The sequence below is a fragment of the Prunus avium genome, chromosome 7 (assembly GCF_965620075.1).
Source record: "Prunus avium chromosome 7, drPruAviu1.hap1.1, whole genome shotgun sequence".
Taxonomy (NCBI): Eukaryota; Viridiplantae; Streptophyta; class Magnoliopsida; order Rosales; family Rosaceae; genus Prunus; species Prunus avium.
This window is the reverse complement of record NC_142290.1, coordinates 26646557-26669966: the sequence shown is the minus strand read 5'-3', so window position 1 is coordinate 26669966 and position 23410 is coordinate 26646557. Positions and strand designations below refer to the sequence as shown.

The window sequence follows — 23410 nt, the reverse complement described above, 5'->3', positions numbered from 1 at the left end:
AAAAGGACTTGTATCAAAGTCACAAAATCCGAGGATTAAACCCAACTTCTCAATGGAAATTTGGATCTATATCAAGTTTTCTATAAGAAAACAACAAACTGAGTAGGATCAAGACAAAATAACATAATATTAATTTGGGGAGCCAAGTTTGCTTTAACTTGTTTTGATTTGCTGCTAGTTCTGGTTCATGTTTTCCAAGCTGATGCAGTCAACTCGTATGAAACAGAAAAAACGTATTAATCTGCCTTAAAGATCCTAGGTGTAGTTTTTCGAAAATTCACATAATTATTGTCGTCATTCAAGGAAAGTTTTCAAAACACAACACTTAAAAGGAACAAATACGTAAAATAGAGTTTGTTCAAATGTAAATAATATTTTAGAAAATCTCCATTTTCACTACTACAAAAATCGAAATAGACGACGGTAATCCACCGTCATGTATTCGGTTTTTCAACCGTCGTGAAATCGAGCGACATCTTTTGATGCATAAAACCACGACGGTAAATCCCCATCGTCTATTATTTGTAAAGACGACACTTTTACTCAAAACCGTCATCTATTATACGTAAATAGACGACGCTTTTACTCAAAACCGTCGTCTATTATGAAGTAAAGACGACCCTTTTTATAAAAAAAACCGTCGTCTATTATATGTAAAGACGACCCTTTTTATAAAAAAAACCGTCGTCTATTATATGTAAAGACGACGGTTTTTTTATAAAAAGGGTCGTCTATTATGAAGTAAAGACGACCCTTTTTATATGAAAATGGTCGTCTATTATGAAGTAAATACGATCCTTTTCATATAAAAAGGGTCGTCTATTATATGTAAAGACGACGGTTTTTTTTATAAAAAGGGTCGTCTATTATTAAGTAAAGAACTATGTTTTATTATATCCAAAGACATCGGTTTTGTTAAAAAGCCATCATCTATTAAATGTGAAGACGACGATTTCTTGAAATATTGTCGTCTATTAACTCTAAGACAGCGATTTTTTAGTAAAACCGTCTTTGATTGTATATAAAAAGACGTTATGGTGTTAAAAGAGGTCATGTACAGATGACGGTTTTTCCAATAAAACCATCGTTTTATTATCTTTAGTTTTTTGAAGAGTCAATAGTTATTACATAGTCAACCAATCTTTATTCTATTACATACATACTTCCTACCTATAATTAGAAATAATGGAGCTCACAAATTCTACTAATTTGATTTTAACTTCATCAATTTGTTCTTGGGTTGACTTAGCTCTGTCTTCTTGCACATTTTCCAAGTTGTTGGTGTCGGAAAAGGAAAGACCTGCACGAAAGAGACCCCAATACTCTTAAACATAAACTTGTTTAGCAGTAACCTTAGCAAAAAGATCTATGCAGCTCTAGAATGACAGCAGAACACAATTGGCATAATTGGCAAAGTACCTGTTCTTGTGGTGGCACCATAACAAATGAAAAATCAGAGATTCAGAAAATTAACAATGAAATTCCAAAATAATTAAAGTAAACAACAAAAACAAAAAGTATTTTGGACCTGATGATGTTGTCGGTCCAAAAACAAACGGATCTAGTGAGGGATGGGTATGTTTTGCCTCATCTTCTTCGTCAGCTTCTTCATGATTACGAAGGCCTTGTGGGACGGCTGTGCATATTTATAAAAAACCCAAATGAGAAACTCACTTAAATCCCATGAAATTAGCACAATACATGAACAAACATATATATATAGACCGATTTCCATAAGTCTTTCTAGATCGAGTCGCTGAGTTTGATGAGCGAGTTGAGTGCCTGAGAGCGAGATCTTCTTTGAAGAAAGTGAAGGTCGAGATCTTTCAAATCAAACCTTTCAACCAGCTTTGATTCTCAAATACAGAACCTCCCTCTACATCTTATGGATCTGCGAAGACCTCAATCTCTCAACTCCTTCATTGATATCGATTTTTTGATGATTTTGTAGAGAGTTTCATGAGGGTGTTTTAGAGAGTGCAGGAGGGTTTCAAGGAGGGAGATATAAGGTTTTCAGAGATGGGGGAAAATCTGAAAATTTGTCGAGCGCGAATTCACTTAAGTAGCCTTTTTTTAGCGTGTTTTAAAAGACGACGCTTGTTAATGAGAGATAAGGTTTTCAAAGACAGGTGAAAATTTGAAAATTTGTTGAGCGCGAATTCACTTAAGCGGCCATTTTTTAGCGTGTTTTAAAAGACGACGCTTTTAAAAAAAAACCTTCATCTTAACATATAATAGACGACCCTTTTTATATAAAAAGGGTCGTCTTTACTTCATAATAGACGACCATTTTCATATAAAAAGGTTCGTCTTTACTTCATAATAGACGACCCTTATTATATAAAAAGGGTCGTCTTTACTTCATAATAGACGACCATTTTCATATAAAAAGAGTCGTCTTTACATATAATAGACGACCCTTTTTATATAAAAAGGGCCGTCTTTACTTCATAATAGACGACCATTTTCATATAAAAATGATTGTCTTTACTTCATAATAGATGACCCTTTTTTAAAAAAACTGTCATCTTTACTTCACAATAGACGACCTTTTTTTTAAAAAAGCGTCATCTTTACTTCATAATAGACGACCATTTTTTTAAAAAACCGTCATCTTTACTTCACAATAGACGACCCTTTTTTATTTATACTTTCATTAAATACAACATAAGATTTTGTGGTATCCACTAGTGTAAATATTTTAAATTGAAGATCAAATTGAGTCATTGTATTCATATAGGGTCAAGGAGTGTAGCTGTAAAAAATCATCAAAATCGGAGTTAAAATAACCGTTAAATCTTGATTTTTCATTTATAACCGTCGAAATGTTTTGTCCGGTTACTTGATCTCTGATTTATTTATTTTTCCGATTTTTGGCGTATATGATCTCGATGTGTAAACAAACAAGTTTGACGATTGGATCGTTGAAATTAGTTTTGTAGAATACGTATGCCATCAAAACAATATATTCACTAACAATTAAGAGTTTATTTATACTTTTATTAAATATAACATAAGATTTTGTGGTATCCACTAGTGTAAATATTTTAAATTGACGATCAAATTGGTTCATTGTATTCATATAGGGTCAAGGAGTGTAGCTGTAAAAAATCATCAAAATCAGAGTTGAAATAACCGTTAAATCGTGATTTTTCGTTTATAACCGTCGAAAAGTTTTGTCATATTACTTAATCTCTGAATGTTTATTTTTTCCGATTTTTGGCGTATATGATCTCGAAGTGTAAACAAACAAATTTGACGGTTGGATCGTTGAAACTAGTTTCGTAGAATGCTTATGCCATCAAAATAATATATTCACTAACAATTAAGAGTTTATTTATACTTTTATTAAATATAACATAAGATTTTGTGGTATCCACTAGTGTAAATATTTTAAATTGACGATCGAATGCAGTCATTGTATTCATATAGGGTCAAGGAGTGTAGCTGTAAAAAATCATCAAAATCAGAGTTGAAATAACCGTTAAATCTTGATTTTTCGTTTATAACCGTCGAAATGTTTTGTCCCGCTACTTGATCTCTGATTTATTTTTGTTTCCGATTTTTGGCATATACGATCTCGATGTGTAAACAAACAAGTTTGACGGTTGGATCGTTGAAACTAGTTTCGTAGAATGCGTATGCCATCAAAACAATATATTCACTAACAATTAAGAGTTTATTTATACTTTCATTAAATATAACATAAGATTTTGTGGTATCCACTAGTGTAAATATTTTAAATTGACGATCGAATGCAGTCATTGTATTCATATAGGGTCAAGGAGTGTAGCTGTAAAAAATCATCAAAATCAGAGTTGAAATAACCGTTAAATCTTGTTTTTAAAAAACCGTCATCTTTACTTCACAATAGATGACCCTTTTTAAAAACAAACCGTCATCTTTTCATATAATAGACGACCCTTTTTTAAAAAAACCGTCATCTTTACTTCATAATAGACGACCCTTTTTTAAAAAAAAACGGTCATCTTTACTTATAATAGACGACCCTTTTTAAAAAAAACCGTCATCTTTACTTCATAATAGATGACCCTTTTAAAAAAAAAACCGTCATCTTTACTTTATAATAGACGACCCTTTTTATAAAAAAACCGTCGTCTTTACATATAATAGACGACCCTTTTTATAAAAAAAACCGTCGTCTTTAAATATAATAGACGACCCTTTTTATATAAAAAGAGTCGTCTTTACTTCATAATAGACGACCTTTTTCATATAAAAAGGGTCGTCTTTACTTCATAATAGACGACCCTTTTTATAAAGAAAATAGTCGTCTTTACTTATAATAGACGACAGTTCTTTCAAAACAATCATGTCTTTACCAAAAAAAGGACACTTGATTTTTAAAAGACGACGCTTGTCATACCTGCTGTCGTTATTTTTTGGTCAGATTTTAACTCTGAAGAAAAGCTTTTTAATAAGACGACGCTTTTTTATTTGTGTGAGTCGTTATAAAAAAATTCTCAACAGTATCTCCATTTTTTAGTTGTTTAAGTCACTTATCCACGACGGTTTTTTATTACCGTCGTCTTTTTAAAAACAACTACGGTTTTTTGTTCTACCGCCGTCTTTTGCCCTTTTTGTAGTAGTGTTTGCGCGTGCGAGAAGTTGAATTTTGAGTAAACAATTTGGTTAGTATTATAAGGGTTGATCATTTCAGGTGCAGGAGGTTTCGGTTATATCATAAATGTGGGAGCAAATGTTTTCGTCTCCAATCACAGCACGCCACGTGGAAAAGAAGATTATCCCTTAAATTAATTAATTAAACCTATTTATTTGGTTAATTAATTAGTAGGGATAATATCTTAATTATAAGATATTATCTTTATTTAATAAGATAATATCATTAATTGGGATATTATCCTAATAAGGGGATAATGTCTTAATTATAGGGTTTTATCTCGTAATTAATGAGGTAATACCATTAATTCCGATATTATCATAATAAAAGGATGTAATCAAGTCCGACTCAATCTCTACGAAACCCTAGCCCCGAGGCTCCTATAAATAGATGACTTCCTTCATCATTCAAGGTACATCTAAACCTACATTTAAACCTACTCCTAATAATAGATGACTTCCTGCACAAACAATAAATGTGCGGCTTTGCCGTCTTACTCTCTCTCATCTTTTGAGTCAACCAAATCATTAACAATTAATTAGCCCTTTGAATATTGAATGTGGATCTCTCTCAAATCATTAACAATTCATCAAGCAATGTGTAGCAACTACTACTGGAGGAGCCGAAGAAGACAACCAGATGACCAGAGACGCCCAAGTCGAACGAATAATCCAAGGAGACGCCGAGATCTTGATCCTTGGCACTTATGGAAGGTAGACATGTACTTTAACCTGCCGTGGATAATACTACTCGGAATCTTCATCATCTTGAGATGGGAACCGAAAGGGTTTAACCCCGAGTTCCGAGTCCACTCAGCGGCCCTACAGTACCCACACATTAATGCGACTCGCTCCTCCTCCTCCGAATTAACCGCAACCTGGGATCTGACGCTACTCGCCACAAATCCCAACGACAAGTGGGACATCGACTGCGACAGCCTCCAGGCCTTGCTCTTCTACAGACCCGGCGGCTACCAACATATTACGGAGCGACCGCAAAGGCACAAGGAGAAGGAGAAGGAACTCGTCGTGCTCGCAGCGACGTCCTTGGTCCCCTTCGCTTTATCCACGAGGGACCAAATAGGTATCAGTTTCAAACTCCCCATGCTCAGCGCGTACGTGGCCAATGACGTGGTCAAAGAAATCTCGGATGGCAACACCACAACTTTGTCGCTCAGGTTCGGGCTTAAGCTTTCGGTTTGGTCCAGGTATAGGGCTCAGTTGATGAGCGACCAGAAAACTCCCTTGCCCAGATTTGCGAGCTACTTTTGCGACCGGATCCAAGTTCGAGTTTCCTCTGATAATATTAATGACACTGGGAATTTGAAAATAATAACGACGGCTCGTCAGTCAACGGCATGCGATTTGACCAGTGTTGTTTGATTAGGATCAATTTGCAATAAGGTTTTCAGTTTTAGTAGTTGTGTAATTTCTAAGTTTAATGTTTCTATGGCCTCATCTCATCAAGGAGTTTACTGTTTACTACGCGTTACTTTAGTTTGCTATTTTAACGAAGAAACTTGTCTTTGGTTCCTCCAAGGAAAAAATGATTCAACAACCTCCCGTGGTTACACTCAATTAAAAAGTTAAGCACCCTAATTTGGAATTAAAAGTGTCGTGCTACATTATGAGTTATTATTTATAAAATAATAATTTACTTATCAAGTCTCTACATTTACAATCTATGCATTTCGACGGATCTAAAACGTCCAAGTAATCAAATCGTCTTTACTACTCCACAGTTTGGAGGACCATATATCTCTTTTCCTTTTGAAAAATAGAAGCAATTTCACTCACCACCCACCAAACGGTTTACGTTTCTTCTATTGATTTTTTGATAAAAAGGTGATAGAATTTTATTAAATCAATATGAATAATAGTACAAAAGACACATATTGTAAAGAAAGCCATCCTAATAACTATATAGCAGACATGGGTAAAACTTCCCCAGTGACCTGAGCCAATTGAAAAGATGAAACGATATGGAGACAATCACTTTCGAAAATAACTTTTCTATAATGCCCTCAACCGCCATAATTTCCTTGAATCTAGTCCAATGACATTAAGGACAAAAACTAGTAGCTAACTGGCATGACTCTCTAGACTAAGAACACTTAGCAAACTCAACTAAAATTCTAGAATCATAAGAGAAAAAAACACATAAATTCATAGAGTTTATGGACTTTATTGAACACATTAAACCTAAATAAAAAAACTAAAACAACGCTAGCAAAAGGAAAAACCAACCGCCGCTAATCTTCCTTCGGTACATGACATAGAGAGCGACATCTAGTTACTCCAGGGCCTTAATGCACAAATGAGCAATAGATCTACCATGACCAAGTCGCAAGACCTCAAAGAGCAACCTCGCAAGATGAGGCACAACCAAAGCCAGCCCAAATATGAGACAATAGATCTGCCAATGAAAAGAGTAGATTGACATAAGTCTACCAAAAGCCGAAGAACACCGAAGATCCGACGGAATCCGAGGGGAAAACCCCCTTGATCTAAATCTTTCTCTCTCTCTCTTAGTGGCTAGAGTTTTCAAATATGTTCAAGTTTGTACGTTCATCATTTATTTTTCAACCAATTATGATTTAAAGTTGAGATATCTTGGACAAATTGGAGATGAATGAATATGAATTTGCTTCTATCGATTTTAGTAAACTTGGGTGTGCAGAAAAGAAAATTAAACTAACGGTGTCTTTATGGTAGAAAAGGCCAAAAAAAAACTAATGATGTTAAAGTGGAGAGATCTGGACTGCTAGATTATTTGGAGGGTCAGTAACATCACAAGAAACCGCCAAAAATGATAGCATAAGGGAGAAATATTATTCCACTTGGACTTTTAACATTTCGGTTAGGGTAAATTTCAACTATTTTTCTACAAGCTAAAAATACCACATTGGATTGTACAATTCTATTTTAATGAGTATTCAATTGAAAAAAACAAGTGTTGTTAGACTAAATTATTCCAAAAAATTAATTATAAATTGGGCCTTGCGCCTTCTTACATTAATCCATTTATGAAAAGATGTAGATTTCCTACTACTAGTAGTATTTGGAAACTTATGCCCAAAAAAAGGAAGAAGTATTTGGAAACCTTATCAGAATGGGACTCGGATACAACACAACCTAACCCTATATAAATGCAAGGCCGTGCGTGGTACCTTTCACACACGAAATTTGAGTATTCTTTTCATTCTAAATTTGTTCCTCTTTTGTCTGCTCTGCTTGTTCTGATCATGGCTTTGAGAAACATTTCTACTCTGGTTTTCTTTGTGATGATGGCGTTCAGTGGTGCTTATTCTAGTGTAGTTTATAGAGTTGGAGATTCTGATGGGTGGACTTCGAGAGGCCTTGTTGATTACAACAAGTGGGCTTCAACGAAAGATTTTCACGTTGGCGACACTCTCATTTTTGCTTACAACAATCAATTCCACAACGTGATGCAAGTTTCTGATCAAGACTTTCAATCTTGCAATGCTACATCTGCCATCTCATCTTTTACCTCTGGTTCTGACACAATTACCCTTAAAAGGCCCGCCCATTATTACTTTCTTTGTGGTGCTCCTGGCCATTGCAAAGCCGGACAAAAGGTTGACATCAAGGTCTCTCTGCCTGTTCCAGAAAATTTGATCCCAAGTCCAAGCCCATCGTCACCTTATGGATCCTCATCACCTTCCGCCTCTAATCCTGAAGAGATGTCACCAAGCTCAACTCTAAGCAGTGCTCCAGCTATTGGCTTGCCATTTGCCACTGTTGTGTTGTTTCTTTTGGGTTTCGAATTCTAGACATGTTTTGTATTCTTTTGGGTTTTAGTTAAATAAGGTTGGGGTTGGTATACTAATTTGTCTGTGGTGCATGGATGTGCTATATATTAATGATTCCGTAGATAAATTCTATGTATGCCTATTACTAGAATTCTTCAGATATTGTTGTTTTTCTTTTGTATGTTACAAATAATTTTGAATTTGACTTCATATAATATTTTTCCAATATATTTTCCACACAAAAAAAATCACATAAATGTACATAGAAGGTTGAAGGCCACATTTTTATGTTTCGCCCCTGAATTTACTTGACTGAGAGTGGCGTCTTCCCATAATCATGTCGATATGCATGACATGAGACTTGTCGATTGATATTGGACCACAATATTATTATGACAATTGCCGCCCATAAAAGGAAAGAAAATTACGAACATTATTTCTCCAGCCATAAAAGAACGATGAAGAACACCCCATATTATGTATCAATACAATTTGTTTTGTTCTAGTAGCTAGACAACAGCCTGTTGTTGAAATTTTTGAGAAGTGTCGGCGGATATAATATAAAATCTTAATAGATCAAACAAGTGTATTGCATGCAATGGATATGCATGGACTATCAGCAGCATAATCAGCACGAATTTCAATATCCAATCCGTTAGGGTATCGGAATTTAGGAGCAGTCACCATCTAGCTAAGACTCTACATTAAGCAACTTGTTCCAACAAGATTTTCAATTTTATTTACAAAAAGATTTCTGTCTCTACCTGTAATTGCATTGATGGTTGGTTGGTTCATCTTGTTTCAGTTGCATTGATGGGTTTGGTGCTGGAGGATCAATCAAAGATTGGTAGTTCTTGAATTTTGAGTACAATGGAAGGAGGCTTGAACCATATGATCAAGACCCCATTGTTGTCATGTGAAGATGAAAGGGCCAACAAACATGGTTTAGTTGGAAGCAGTAACTCTGTTGCTGCTATGAAATGTGATTTCCTCTCCAAATTGCCTGACAAGGTTCGGTCTGGCTTCGATCCTGAGGCCCCTTTTCATCTTAACCTTTCTAACACCACTGGCTTGATAGAAGGTAACTCAGAACTATCTCTTGGTTCTTGGTTTTATCCAATCATTACATAAGTTTTGGATTTAGATAATACCCTTAAAATTAGAGAATCTTATTTGGTGTCAGTAAGATTGAGATATTTTTGTGCTACTGAAATATGGGAGTTATTTGATTGATTATTAACTGCATTGGTCACTTGCAGTCTATTTTAAACAGAAAAGGATGGACCATTTAACTTCGAATAACGATGTTCGTAGTTGTCTGAAATATTTTAATCATGTAGTACTACTAAATATCAGAACAAATGATGGTTTGAATGTCCTCTGTAGTCTGTCTGGAAGAATCATTAAAATAAATCAAGCAATTGGATAGAGCTAATGAGGTGATCAGTTGAGTAAACTACAACTAAGTCATCGACAAAGACGGTATTGAGGTTGTGGAAAAGAAGATAAATTGTTTTCTGATTATGATTATATGTTTAAGTTTAGTGATTTTAAAAGTAAATCTGGAAGGTTTGATCATTTTCGGTTAATGAGCATTCTCTAAGATGATACTTACAATATAAAACATATGTTCCTCTCTCTTAAAAATGAGTTTCTTTTTGTATTAGGGGAAAGAGAATACTATGAGAAGCAATTTGCCACCCTAAGGTCTTTTGAGGAAGTTGACTCTCTAGAATCACCCCATGTCATTGATGAAGAGGAAGATCGAAAAGAACAAGCCCAGCATGAGAGAGCAATGAACATTTCTAATTGGGCAAACATCTTTCTGCTCGCTTTTAAGGTTATATATTTTATTCCTTATGCAGCTTTGCTAGTATTCTGCAAATTAAATGGCAAGGCACTTCAGCATCTCAGCTATCCGAACTTAGTCTCAGAAAATCTGAGAAAGCAGATCTTTTCTTGAACAAGAATGAGCCAACTGTTTCATAAATTTCATCCAGATTTCATGTTAGTCATTGATTGTTAAGTAAAATCCCTTCTTGTTTTTATGCAATGCAGCTATATGCTACACCAAAGAGTGGATCCTTAGCTATTGCAGCATCAACACTAGATTCTTTGCTAGATCTTATGGCTGGTGGTATACTTTGGTTCACACACTTGTCAATGAAAAACATAAATATCTACAAGTACCCTATTGGGAAATTGAGAGTGCAACCAGTAGGCATCGTCGTATTCGCAGCTGTCATGGCTACTCTTGGTATGTAATGTGGCCTAGCCTCTACCTTATCATAATATTAGGAAGTTGAGTGAAAATGATCCATTGTACTGTTGAAATACATATGTTTAGGCTACACAAAATATTCATTTGTGTGTTCAAAAAATAACCCCAAAATGCTTTTTCATCAAGGGGCATATGCCTTCTGCAGATTCAATTTTCATGCCATGTAAACTGAGACTAAGTAGTTTAAGTAAAATTTCAACTCCTCAAATATAACTGGAACACTGGCAACCATAATTGTATGAAGCTGAATCTTTAGACTTGCATTAGAATCCTTGAAAAGGTGCTAATGGGTTTTCTTGCTTCACTTAAGTTCTGTTTTAAGACAATCTGAAAAAATTGAAGGCATACACTATAGCCCTTTCACTCCAGTGCAGGCTTTCAAGTGCTTGTCCAGGCCCTAGAACAACTGATCAAGGACAAACCTTCTGAGAACATGACTTCAGAAAACTTGATCTTGTTGTATGCCATCATGCTGACAGCTACTGGGGTAAAACTTGTCCTTTGGTGTTATTGCAGAAGCTCTGGAAACACAATTGTCCGCACGTACGCGAAGGTTTATACATGCAATTTACAACACATAAAACTTTATATTTGCTCCTGCTTTGTGATCTTACTGCATTACTCAAACTGATGCTTGCCAGGATCATTATTTTGATGTGGTAACAAACATAGTTGGTTTGGTTGCTGCTGTTCTTGGTGATAAATTCTGTTGGCGGATTGACCCTGTTGGGGCTATCATCCTAGCATTCTACACAATTTCCAATTGGTCCGGAACTGTGCTAGAAAATGCAGGTCTCTCTCTCTCTCTCTCTTCCCCACACACACAAAAGGTTGTTCTGTGCTCTTGATTGAAAGCCATATAGAATAGATAAAGACTCGGAATAATTTTATAGCGGGGAACACTGATATACTAGTGGTTGCTTCTTCATGCAGTTTCTCTGGTTGGACAATCAGCTCCTCCTCAAATGTTGCAGAAATTGACATATCTCATCCTAAGGCACCACAGTTTAATCAGACGTGTCGATACAGTTCGTGCCTACACGTTTGGGGTTCTTTATTTCGTTGAGGTGCAATGTTTAAGTATTAAGTTCAACTTGATTTCTAGTGTTAATTTGTACACCAATCATTTCTTTTTCTCATGAAATCTAGCTGCTGTAAATCAGTTGTTGAAGGGCACCAAGATAGTAACATTTCATTTTAGAACTGCTTTTTAGTTCCTGTCCTCCCAAGTCCTTACCAGAATTTTCCTCTACAAAAACAGGTTGACATAGAACTGCCAGAAGATTTGCCTTTAAAAGAAGCTCATGCAATTGGAGAGTTATTGCAAATCAAGATCGAAGAGCTCCCAGAAGTGGAACGGGCGTTCGTTCATCTCGATTATGAATGTGACCACAAGCCAGAGCACTCTGTTCTGAGCAGGCTCCCCAGCAGCCATGCTTAATTTCGAGTTCCCCATGAAACAATGCCCTGTTGTTTTTGGTGATTGAGATATGTGTGAGAATGTGAGATACATATATGATTTAGTTTTTAGTCCTAAAATATTACCATGAAGGCTTTGTGATTTTAACACTTGTGGGGGCCTTCGCGTCCTCAAGTCGCACAAAAAAAACTTAAACCAAATTACATCATAAAAAGAATATAGAGCCCGAATTTAGGGACCCTTTATTGGGGAGATTGTAAGTCTAAATTATAATATTTAAGAGTTGTTTAGACTATCGCTTGTATAGCAAATGGATACCAAGACAAGCATAACCATAACATGTCTATTTTGTCCTTCAAATTTTAAATAAAATGAGTAATCTATCTAGAAATTATGGACAATGTGGTGATTAACCAAACACTTACCACCATTTCCTCTTTTTACTTTTTTTTTTCTTTTATAAAAAAATAAAATGAAATGACTGCATTGACTTGTAAGTTAACCAAGGAAATGATTGACCTAAAAACTAGGATTGGCATCATATACTTGTTTTTTTGTGAGAAAACGTTTTATTTTCTTTTTTAAATGGCAATAATTGAAAGAGCTTGGTTTTTACCGTAAGCGGCTCTGGTGATAAAGTAGCGGTGGTGACAGTGGAACTCCAACTTCACAATTGTTAGGGTAGGCAGAGGAATTAGGATTAGGGCTTTGCAGTGAGAGGCTCTGAGCTTGCATTCGCCGTTGAGGTTCAAAGGAGTAGTTGGGTAAGTGGATTTGGTTCTGGTCATCAGCTAAAACAAAAGAGATTTGAAAATTCCGTTGAATCAGACAAAGCCTTGAAATTCTTCTCTCTTCGTTTTCTTTCTGTACTTTTAAATTTCCAGTTCTGGGTTATTATTTGTATAATTCTTTCATGCAACAAATCTTTTTTTTAGGAAAAATTTGGTACTCACAGCGTTTGCTTCATTGGAAAATGGAGGCAAAAGAGAAAAATGTGAACACTGAGTTTCATGTTCTTGTTTTTTCTTAGGTTCTAAAACGTAAAAGGAACATTTTTTTGCTGGGCCTGGTTGTTCCAGAAAAGCTAATGATTTTTTTCTGCTTAATGCCTGAAACTAAGTTGATGTTAGCTTAGAACTTGAGTAATTAATTATCTTATTATCATTTGATATTGAATGGTTTGAGTGTTTAAGTTACAGTTTCAGGATTGACAATAGTTGGTTTCTTCTTTTTTATATGCAGGGGTTCTGATAAAAAGATTAGTGTAACCGGTTGTGATAACTAGTTGAACCAAACTACTTTTGAAATAATAGCAGAAACCCTTTCGGTTCATTTCGATTTATCAATAATTAAGCCTTTGCATCCCAAAAGGAAATTCAGTTGTTCTCTGCAATGAATTCTGTTTTCTCATCACAGTCCCTTTGCATTCCCTTACCTAGCTTCCAGTTGCTACCTTGTCTTCAAACACAACCTCATTGTACATTCTCCAACCGTGTCTGTTATCGGAATCGTTGCATCTCTCCTCTTTCTCTTTCCTTTCCTTTTATTTCGCATCGGGCTTTGCATGCTCGGCGATCATTTTGTGGTGCTACAGCTCCACCGGATGAAGGAGTAGTCTCTGTAATCAACTTCGACGATTTTGCTGAGAAAGACTGGTCCTTTCTTGATTCCGCTGATTTCAGTTCTGGACAGGATTATAACCTAAACATTGATCGCATTATATCTGCGGGAGAAATTGAAGAAACTTCAAGAGTTATGGTTTCAATTGGTTCCGAAGGATTTGTGGATCGGGTGGTTGAATCATCACCCTGCAATCTCTTGCTTGTTGTCCATGATTCACTTTTTGTGTTAGCTGGCATTAAAGAAAAATATGACAAGGTTAAGTGTTGGCAAGGAGAATTAATATATGTACCTGATAAGTGGGCACCTTTAGATGTTGTGTTCCTTTATTTCCTTCCAGCCATGCCCTTTACACTTGATGAGGCATTTGGAGCACTTGCAAGGTGTTTTTTGCCAGGTGATTTTCTTGTAGAAATGAATAATGTCATCAATTTTTCTTTTCATTCATGTCTGTGTTGTGCCACTGCTTCTCAGCCTCGATAACATGTCATTAATTGCCTCGGATTCATCCTGGCATGTTATTCAGGGCTCACCCTGAAGTTGCATCCTAGCACTGCTGTTGCATTCTGAGTTCTGGCTGTTGCTTGTATAGGTGCAAGACTGGTTATCAGCCATCCCCAAGGAAGAGAAGTTTTACAGCAACAACGACAACAATATCCAGATGTTGTAACTTCTGACTTGCCTGAGAAGAAGAAATTACAGGAAGTTGCAGCACAACATTCTTTCGAGTTAACCGACTATGTCGATGAGCCTGGTTTTTATCTTGCTGTATTAAAGTTTAGTGGGGCAAGAAGCTGATAGTTGATTCTTGAGAGTTCCTTGTGCAAGAAACAGTGGATTCAACTGAAAATTTATAGACTTGCACCTTTTTGCCTGCCTGCGTTATTTTTCTTTGGTTTAAGATTCTTATCTTTGGGCCATTTTACCCTTTTGCCAGAAACTGAGCCAATTAGCCTTTTGCTCAATTAGGCTTTTGTTCAATAATTGAACTCCCGATTAATCAAATTTGTTCACCAAATGATGTGTCAGGTACAAAAGTATTTGAAAACGCCGTTTAACCCGACTTCTCTTACCAACTCATGTGGCCTGACTTGGCTAAACATCATCAAATTAATTAAAAGAAACGAAAACGAATCATATCTTTGCAAAACCTGAACCTTCATCAAGCCTTCTTCTCTTCTCTAGACCCTACCAACAAATGGAGAGCCTCCTCCCTCAGTTTTTTTCTCCTTTGGTTGTTTCTACCCTTTGGCTTTCAATTGTGTTGTGTAGAGCCATACCATATGCCATTGGAAAAGGTGGATGCCAATGATGTCTTGAATGGTAAACAAAACCCCCAAGCCATAAAAAATTTGATGTAACAACGCAGGAACGATTTTAGTGAGCATAAAAATAAACATTGATTCTCAAAAAGTTTGCATTAAGAAATGACAAATAACTTCCTCATCATAAGCCCCATTATTTTCATCAGCCAAGAAATTTCAATTAATTAACTGACAATGTTTTAGGAGGCTCAAAATCCTAAAACAACAAGTACAACAGATGGGACTGTTTTAGCTCTGAAATACAAAAAGAAAATTTCCATACCAATAAATTCTTCATTTAATAAAAGTAAAAAAAAAAAAAAAAACCTGGCCTCTACAGAATCTTCAAACATAGTAGCACTCTCCCTCTCTATAATAGGCAAAAAAACGATGGGACAACTTGGATAACTAAAGAGAAAAAAAAAACCTATGAGCTAAAATTGGAATTTTTCAAAGGAAGATTATTGTGTGCCATATACCAGGTACCACAAACCTTCATCACCAAATAAGAAGATAGAGACTGAATTCCTGAACAGCCACCTCACACCTTCTTACAACTACATCAGAAGAATGAAAACCTTATGCCATTACTTGCTGCAAACAGGTTGTATTCTTCAATAGTAGCCTCTTTCTTATTGCCCGCATGATGATCATTCTCAACATGATCTGAACATTTTAGAGGAAAATCCCCAACAGTCTGTTCTTCCAGCGGCTTAAGATTTGAATTACATCCTGGAGGATCAGCAAGAGGCCCGCCATAATGGAATAAGGAAAAGCTATCATTACTCGTATGCAATCTGCCAGAATTATCGTCTTGTGCTCGTTCTCCACTTGCTGGTGCTTGCATTGAATACGGTCCAGATGGATCCACACACTCTGTATTAGCTTCATAAAGAGATTCTTGCACACCTGGGTTAGAAATTTGAGTCTGCTCCTCTGTATTGATGGCTGGATAAATTGGAACTGGGCCAGGGGTAAACAAGGGAGTGGGTACATGCTGCACAGGACTATACGGCATGCAGAAGCCTGAGTTTCCATTCATACCATACCCAAGAGGGCCAGCATATAGATAGTGGTTGGGATGAGGAAAAGACATCATTCCACTGGTTGGAGCAGCAGGCCATGAAACTGAACTTTGGTGATAGTAACCCATTGAAGGAGCTTGAAATAAGGGAAAGTGTACATTTTGGTTATGCATTGGAGTAAGCATGCCATGATGCTGAGAACCCACACTAATAGCAGACAAACCATTATCAAATCTCTGAGCAATATTTGTTGATGGATTCCCAAGAATGTTACTCCCTGCTCCATTCAGTGAGGGGCCACTCAGTGCCCTGCTTTCCATAGACTCCCCTCTCTTTGCATCCTGATTATTCTCCATACCATGGCACTCTGGGAATCCATTTTGAATGGATAAAGAAGTTTCTTTTCCTCCTGATTTCTGGCTGGCATCTTCTGAATCTGAAGTGGAAGAAGATTCCTGATTTCCATGATTTGACGAGGTTGTATTGCTGTCTCCCTCACTGAGGCATGATGAGCAGTTATCAGAATTAGAACTGCTGCCGACCGTGGAGTCAGAAATTCCATTTAATGCAGTGTCAATAGAATCCTGTGCTCCTGCATGAAATCCGTTCTGACAACTGACATCCATTCCTATGCTGGATTTTCTTAATTCCTTCAAATTATTATCGTCATCAACTTCACCTGGATTTACCACAATATCACCTGTACATACGTCACCAGATGACTTCATGTTTTTATCTTCAGACTTGAAAGCAGAAGACCTCAAGGTAACATCAGAGTCTGAGTTACTTCGAGGATACTTTTTCGTTGGCTCTACGGGCTCCCAAATTTTCCTGGGTTGAGGCAAATCTGTACCAGGATTGTCCCCTGAATTGACTTTGCTTTTGGGTCTTGCACAACTGTCACGCATGTGTTCTACTTGGTTATACCTGTTACCACGATAGAATTGCTTAGAAATATCTAATGCAGATTCCGACTTACTTGCAGTTTTGGTCTCCCAGCCCACTCTGGCAGCAGAAACATGGGGTTCTACCTTTGCTCTATATTCAGTATTTTTGTTACAGCTGCAAGAATGGAAGTCATATCTGTCGCTCATCCGGTTGCCGGGGGAGAGGAACTTCTCAGTAAACTTAGGACCACTATGCCGACCATTGGACTTTGGGCCATTCACTCTTAATTGCCTGTTTGATCCATTGATTCCCCTTGCGGGAGTCTCCAAATTATCACCATTACATCTCAACTCAGATCTATTAACCACCGAAGCACTATCTGAAACAGCAGCATATCGGCGCCTGTCAGACCACTTCAAAGATGCATCAAGTTGTACTTCTCTCCTAAATTTCAATCTCCGTCGAGAAAACTTAGATTGTTCAACTATAAAAGAACCCGTACCACTTTTCCCATTGATAATATCACCATCAAAACTATCATAACAAGGATCTTCAATTTTTGAAATAATATAATCATTTTGGAACTGTTCATCTGGAGTGTCAGGAGATCCAGGTCTAGACAGAATATCATCACCAGCTTCACTAACTGAATCCTTGCAGCTAATGGAACTATTAGGCTCCTCATCAGCAATTAGTGATGATGATTCTTCCTTTGAGACATCGTGAAGATCAAGAGTTTGATTTGCTTCAGAACATTTCTTATCTTTATCCTTTTCTTTCCCTTTCAACCTCTCCTTTCTTCGTAACTTTTTCTCTCTTTCTTTTGTCCTTCTCCTCTCTTTGCGTTCTTCTTCTTCACGCTTTTCTTTTTCTTCCTCTTCCAGAAGTTTCATCTGTAAAAGTACAAAGTCGTCAGAAGTGTTTCTCCTGAAACTGAAAATGGCTCTTCTGGTTTTTCTTTCTAGTATCTTATCTTTAAATATAACAAGATTTAAGACCTGCTTTTCAAGAGTAATTATATCTTTGCAAGCAACATGAACTCGTTCTTCCAGCAGCTTTAGTGCAAGACAAACAAAGATGCTATGCGCATTTTGGCGAGCTGTTCCTTCTCTAAATGCCTTTTCCACCTGAAGGAATAGCATTCACAGTCAAACATGGAATACTTAATATTAAAGTCACACAACGTGCATACTCAGAAATGTGCCAGCATTACACAAGCACATAGTGAGTAATTGCCCAGCATGGTGCAAACATATGTTTGGTGCTCAAAAGCCATAATATTTTAGCAAGGATAATGCTTCCCTCCTTGCCCATAAGGAGGAACTCCTCCTTGCTTACTAATGTGGCTCAGCCACAATTTTATACGTGTTCTCTTTTGTGAAGAATAATTAAAGTGAAAAATAAATGCACCTTTGAGAATTAAAAAAAAAAGGACAAGTGTTAGTTTGTGGTTGAGCCACAGTAGTAGGTAAGGAGGAGTTCCTCCTTATTCTGCTATGAAGATATAGCGTGCACAACTTGTGGCTAGTCAAATTCCTTTTCTTCCTCTTTCCCCGCCATAGGTTCTCCAACCTTTAAATACCATTTCCTCAATAATTAAAACAAAAGGTTTAAATAGTAATACTAGTGCACTATTTTGATTGCATTACCCTAGACACCATTCACCTCACCACAATTTGTGTCATTCCTTGCATAACAAATATAATTATCCCTCTTTACTTTCCACAATCCACAACAATGTCTACATAGACTGAATTGTATACCTAACTAAGGTTTTAGAATACCATATGGAACATGAAAGAACATATGATCACCCAAAAGGTAATCAAACAAGAAGCGGAGTTTAAAAAAACCAAAGACAAGCTTTAACACACAACAAGATCAGCAGAATGAACATGCCTGCTCCTTGAAAATAACAGTTGCAGCATCTAGAAGAAATTCTCGAGCAAGTTCAGGACTCTTCGCATGTTTTTGCGGACGGGAGCATTCTCCATCCAGCTCATTTCCATCCTTGTCCATGGAATCATCATCCTGAAGAAAAAATACATTAAATAAACATAACACATTAGTTTTAATCCCTTGAGATATAAGTCTAAATTGCCTATAATAAGCTTTTCTGGATCTTAACTACCTCTTCTTCCTCTGCCTCTTCAGCATGCTCAAAAAACCTTCTGATAGTTTCTCCTCTTGTGATTGTTACATAGCCATCTCCAACTATAAGCCTACAGTGAACACATTGTTGACCCTTCAACGCATGAGCTTTTACAGAAAGCTCAGTGCAGCGACCATCTAGTTTCCAAGCCCTCAGGGTGATAAAGCATGCACTTAAACCACCAAGATCAAGGCCATTGACCTTAACACTTCCATTCATGCCAACATTTTCAAATTCCAGAATGTCAGATTTTCCCTCGCCTGTTCCAACTGCCCATTCAAAGTGATGGTAAGTCCCAACAGTATCGGCAAAAGTATGGCGCCAGTCAGCTTGGACTGTCCCATCGGATACCTGTGATGACAGAAAATAGACATCACATCATCTGTATGTATCATCAAAAAAACACTGAATAAATAAAGTGGCCCCACTATCAAAATTTCGTATCTCACCAGTTTTGCTCTTGGATGACTTAGAGAAAACAACAACCATAACAGAAATCAGAAAAAGTCAAAATTAAAGAAACATATAAGGCCACACCTCATACTGAAAGGTGGAATCTGCAACACAAAACCAATTAGTGCAGCGAGGTTCCCTCCGCAAGCGCTTCAGCTCCTTTAGCTCCTTGAACTCACGGATTACATTTCTTCTGCAATCTCTGCAAAACCTCTTGCTGTCAAACCTGTGACATGAACATCAAAATCTTAATACAAACCAGAACACTATAACATGAATTCTTATAAAGCGTGAGGCATGAATTAAGAGTAATTGATGAGGACTTCGGAGATATCACGACATAAAGAACCTATAATGTAACTCTATCAATTTTAAAATAACCTATAACGGCCAGATGTTATGCAAAAAGAAAAGCCGCTGATTGATTAAGAATTCAAATAAATTGCAACCGAACTAGGAATGAACAACCAGAACACAAATAAAACAATCCTATGACACATTAATTAGTAACAGGGCAAACCTTATCTGGACATACAACACAGCCACAAAACCACACCCACTATGAATTCAAAACAGGTTGTTTCTAAATTAATGATGCCTCTTCAATGCGGCTATGCATTACTTTTTACATTGATAAGACTCAAATCTTTAAATGTTTAGGGGTCTTGGTGATGTTTTCTGTTACCGAATCCCGGAAAAATTTATCGCCTACAGCATATCACTCTTCATCAAATTCAGTTAATATGAAGGATGCATTTATCCACTCCCAATATGTTGCCTATCATTATGTATCTTCTGCAATATTGCCCATAAGACAGATCACTATCCTTACTGTTCACCTGCATATTTTTTGGTGAGGAATTTCAAATACCCAACATTATACTTACTAGGTGCTTGAACCCAAATAAAAATTGATTGAAAGAAAACAGTATGTCTCAGGCCTATGTAAAACCCTTCAAGGGTACACCAGCTGATATTGGACATCTATTGTTCCAAATTAAGCTACTTTTCTCTTGCCAATCAACTTTACCAGGCTGAACATCCCCAATATCAGTACTAATCTTGCAGGTCCAATAACTGAAACTTGCTCCGCTATCTCCATTATCTGGCACTTCCACTGTTCTATATTTAATTTCATGCGGAAAGGATAAATAAATGGCTAATCACCTGAACATGAGCCTCTCAATAAAATCCTCTTCCTTCATCCTAAGAAGAGATTGCCGAGTTTCTTCTCCAAGTGCTGACCAAAAATCCACCAATGTATCGCAAGAAAGCCTGGCAGTGTGCAATGCACATGTTTCTCTCGTTCCATGACCTCTTCCATAACTTGCCATTCCTTGGCTTATCCAACCCCGACCTCCCCCACCACAGGCATCAGGATAAAGCAATTCACGTTCTCGTTCCCTTGCACGCGCACTGTCAAACACCTGATTCAAGCAAAACATCAGCTACTATAATGAAATTGGATAATAAATTAAGGGAGCTGATTTTCCCACTCCTCTTTTGTCCACTTACCCTCCCTTTGTTGGAAATTGTATGCACTCACTCCTCTTTTGACTCCTTTTTATGTTATAGTAAAAAGTATTAAAAACAAAAGGGAGTGTAAGTGGACAAAAAGAGGAGTGGGAAAATCAGCACCCTAAATTAATCTCATAAAATTAATAAAATCATCAGAACTTACATTTTGAAGTCCCTTGAGAGACTTGCAATACAAATAGCAATCAATGAGTGTCAATGACCCCTCACGTGTTATCGTCAGACCACCCCAAGGATGGACAGATGGATCTGGGATTTCATCATGACACCCATTAGTAATACTTGACCCACCATCCTTATGATTTTTTGAGGCCCTTGATCTGTTGCAGGATATTTGCCCACCTGTTCCCTCCTGCTTCAAAGACTTTCCATACATGACAATCTGCAAAAATCCTTCAAGCAATAACCCATTGCACCGAGAGCAGTACATGTTCTTACGAGCTTGCTCAAAAAGTGTTTGCTTGTCAATTCTGAGAAGCTTCTGCCGAGCTTGTGGCGACAGCTCACTCCAAAACTGTCAAAAGTAAATAGAACTTCATAAGAGACTATTCACGTCATCAATAGTCACAAACAAAAGGAATAACGTGCAATCTGTGTATTGAACAAGGTTATCCTTACTGCAAGGAAATTTCTTATTAAACCCAACTACAGCCACTAACTTATTAAAGGAGCCAGAGTCTTAGGACCAGTAACTACAAAATGTATATCAAGATGCAACAAACGCAACTTTTCTTCCTGTTGCATGCTTGAGTGGATGAAGAGTCTACATGTGTTTCTGTGTGTGTCTGTGTTTTAGGTTCCCTTAGCATGCAAGCCTGTAAGTTTTACAATGAACTAAGCACCACAGGTGCATTAGACTTGGTATACCAAGATGCTCCATTATAACTAGCCCACCAGGAATAATCAAAATCATAACATTTCTTTCTATTCTACTTTATACGTCCTTACCTCGCATATGAAGAGCACCTTGGAAACAAAATGCTGATGATAAACACTCTCTGATAATGGTAGACATTACGCAATTCTCAACTCATATACATAATTAGTGGATCCGAAAAACAAAACACTGGCATTCCAATCAAAACTAGACCTCCAATAAACAATCGCACAAATATAACCTCAACAACACCTCCATCAGATAGCTTGGTAGTGCAAGATCCAATTCAAACTCAAAGTGCCCATTAAAGTCATTGATAAAACACGATACAAAAAAGTGATCCATACCAATCTCAACCCATTATAAATGCACAAACTGAATAAATTAGAAATAATTGAGTACCTTCTGGAGCTGATTGTAGCTAACATCATCGCGATGCTTGGACCAAAAGCCGTTGGGCGAAGAGAGGGAGTAAATGGGCGACGACCCATTACTGAATTGGTCATTTCTCTGAGGTAAGCCGGGCATATTTGGTTCAAGCAGTCATAGAATTCTCATTCACCCGCCCTTCCCATCTCCAGCAACGCGTTCAGAGTCCGATTCGGATCCAATCCGATCGATTATCGAGTATCAAAACCGAAATTAAATCGAAGAACAATTAATTTAGGAATTATAGATCGAGGAGCGAAAGGTTATTGGATCGAAATAAATTGCGTTGGAGGTGAATCTGATTATTGGGATTGTGGATTGAATTCAATTGAATTGAATTGAATTGAATTAGATTAGATTGGATTGGATTGGATTGGATTGAAGGGATGAGAACTGAGGAAGAGATTCAGAAAGAGAGAGGGATGTAGTGGGGTTTTGGTTGAAGACGATGAGATTTGGTGCTGCGTATATATTTGTAGAGAGAGAGAGAGAGAGAGAGAGAGAGAGACAAAGGGAGGCTTGGGTAATGGACTAATGGTAGCTATAAGGGAGGCACGGGTAAAACGAAATGAGACAGAGAGAGAGAGAGAATACTGTTACGTTACAATTTACAGGATTGAAAATAAATAAAATCACAGATGAATTAATTTTCCAACCAACAAAAATCAATATACAAATTTGTAACTTTTTTCTTTTCCACTTTTTTTATTGTCAGAATAAATTTGGTAGTTTTTTTTTTTCTTTTGGTATGGAACTTTCATTTCGTAGTAGTTTGATATGAAAACCGATTATAGGTAATAATACATACATACAAGAGTGTTGAAGTACTTACCCTAGGGCTATATTGTCAAGTTTCATCCCCGCTCTATTAACCGTCACATTTCTTATTATATATGGCTTATACACCCACATGTCGGATTTGTCATTCTCATTCTCCTTTGATTAAATTAGGTGTGAAGGCCTCAATATTGTTTTACAAAGAAAATAAAATATTTAATAAAATGAAAAATA

At 36.9% G+C, this 23410-nt stretch overlaps 3 protein-coding genes and 1 pseudogene across 3 annotated transcripts; 3 read left to right on the top strand and 1 right to left on the bottom strand.

The window, feature by feature from the left end:
• The first annotated feature begins 7886 nt into the window (after nucleotides 1-7886).
• Nucleotides 7887-8435, top strand: LOC148293244 (mavicyanin pseudogene; annotated as a pseudogene).
• An 823-nt stretch (nucleotides 8436-9258) lies between these two features.
• Nucleotides 9259-12220, top strand: LOC110755865 (metal tolerance protein 4-like). Its single transcript, XM_021957166.2, has 7 exons — nucleotides 9259-9495; nucleotides 10082-10254; nucleotides 10473-10671; nucleotides 11070-11248; nucleotides 11337-11487; nucleotides 11629-11762; nucleotides 11957-12220. Exons 1-7 carry the CDS (start codon nucleotides 9285-9287, stop codon nucleotides 12134-12136), a joined length of 1227 nt encoding a protein of 408 aa, XP_021812858.2. The 5' UTR covers nucleotides 9259-9284; the 3' UTR covers nucleotides 12137-12220.
• A 472-nt stretch (nucleotides 12221-12692) lies between these two features.
• LOC110755841 (DNA-directed RNA polymerase subunit beta) lies at nucleotides 12693-14609 on the top strand. The gene is made up of 3 exons (XM_021957129.2): nucleotides 12693-12879; nucleotides 13358-14132; nucleotides 14328-14609. The coding sequence occupies exons 2-3, from the start codon at nucleotides 13508-13510 to the stop codon at nucleotides 14531-14533; spliced, it is 831 nt and encodes a 276-aa protein (XP_021812821.1). The 5' UTR covers nucleotides 12693-12879; nucleotides 13358-13507; the 3' UTR covers nucleotides 14534-14609.
• Nucleotides 14610-15193: 584 nt separating this feature from the next.
• LOC110755845 (uncharacterized) lies at nucleotides 15194-22928 on the bottom strand. Its single transcript, XM_021957132.2, has 8 exons — nucleotides 22373-22928; nucleotides 21239-21607; nucleotides 20725-20984; nucleotides 19642-19783; nucleotides 19084-19455; nucleotides 18852-18983; nucleotides 17951-18079; nucleotides 15194-17845 (listed from the first exon to the last, which is right to left on the bottom strand). The coding sequence occupies exons 1-8, from the start codon at nucleotides 22496-22498 to the stop codon at nucleotides 15602-15604; spliced, it is 3774 nt and encodes a 1257-aa protein (XP_021812824.1). The 5' UTR covers nucleotides 22499-22928; the 3' UTR covers nucleotides 15194-15601.
• Nucleotides 22929-23410: the final 482 nt, after the last annotated feature.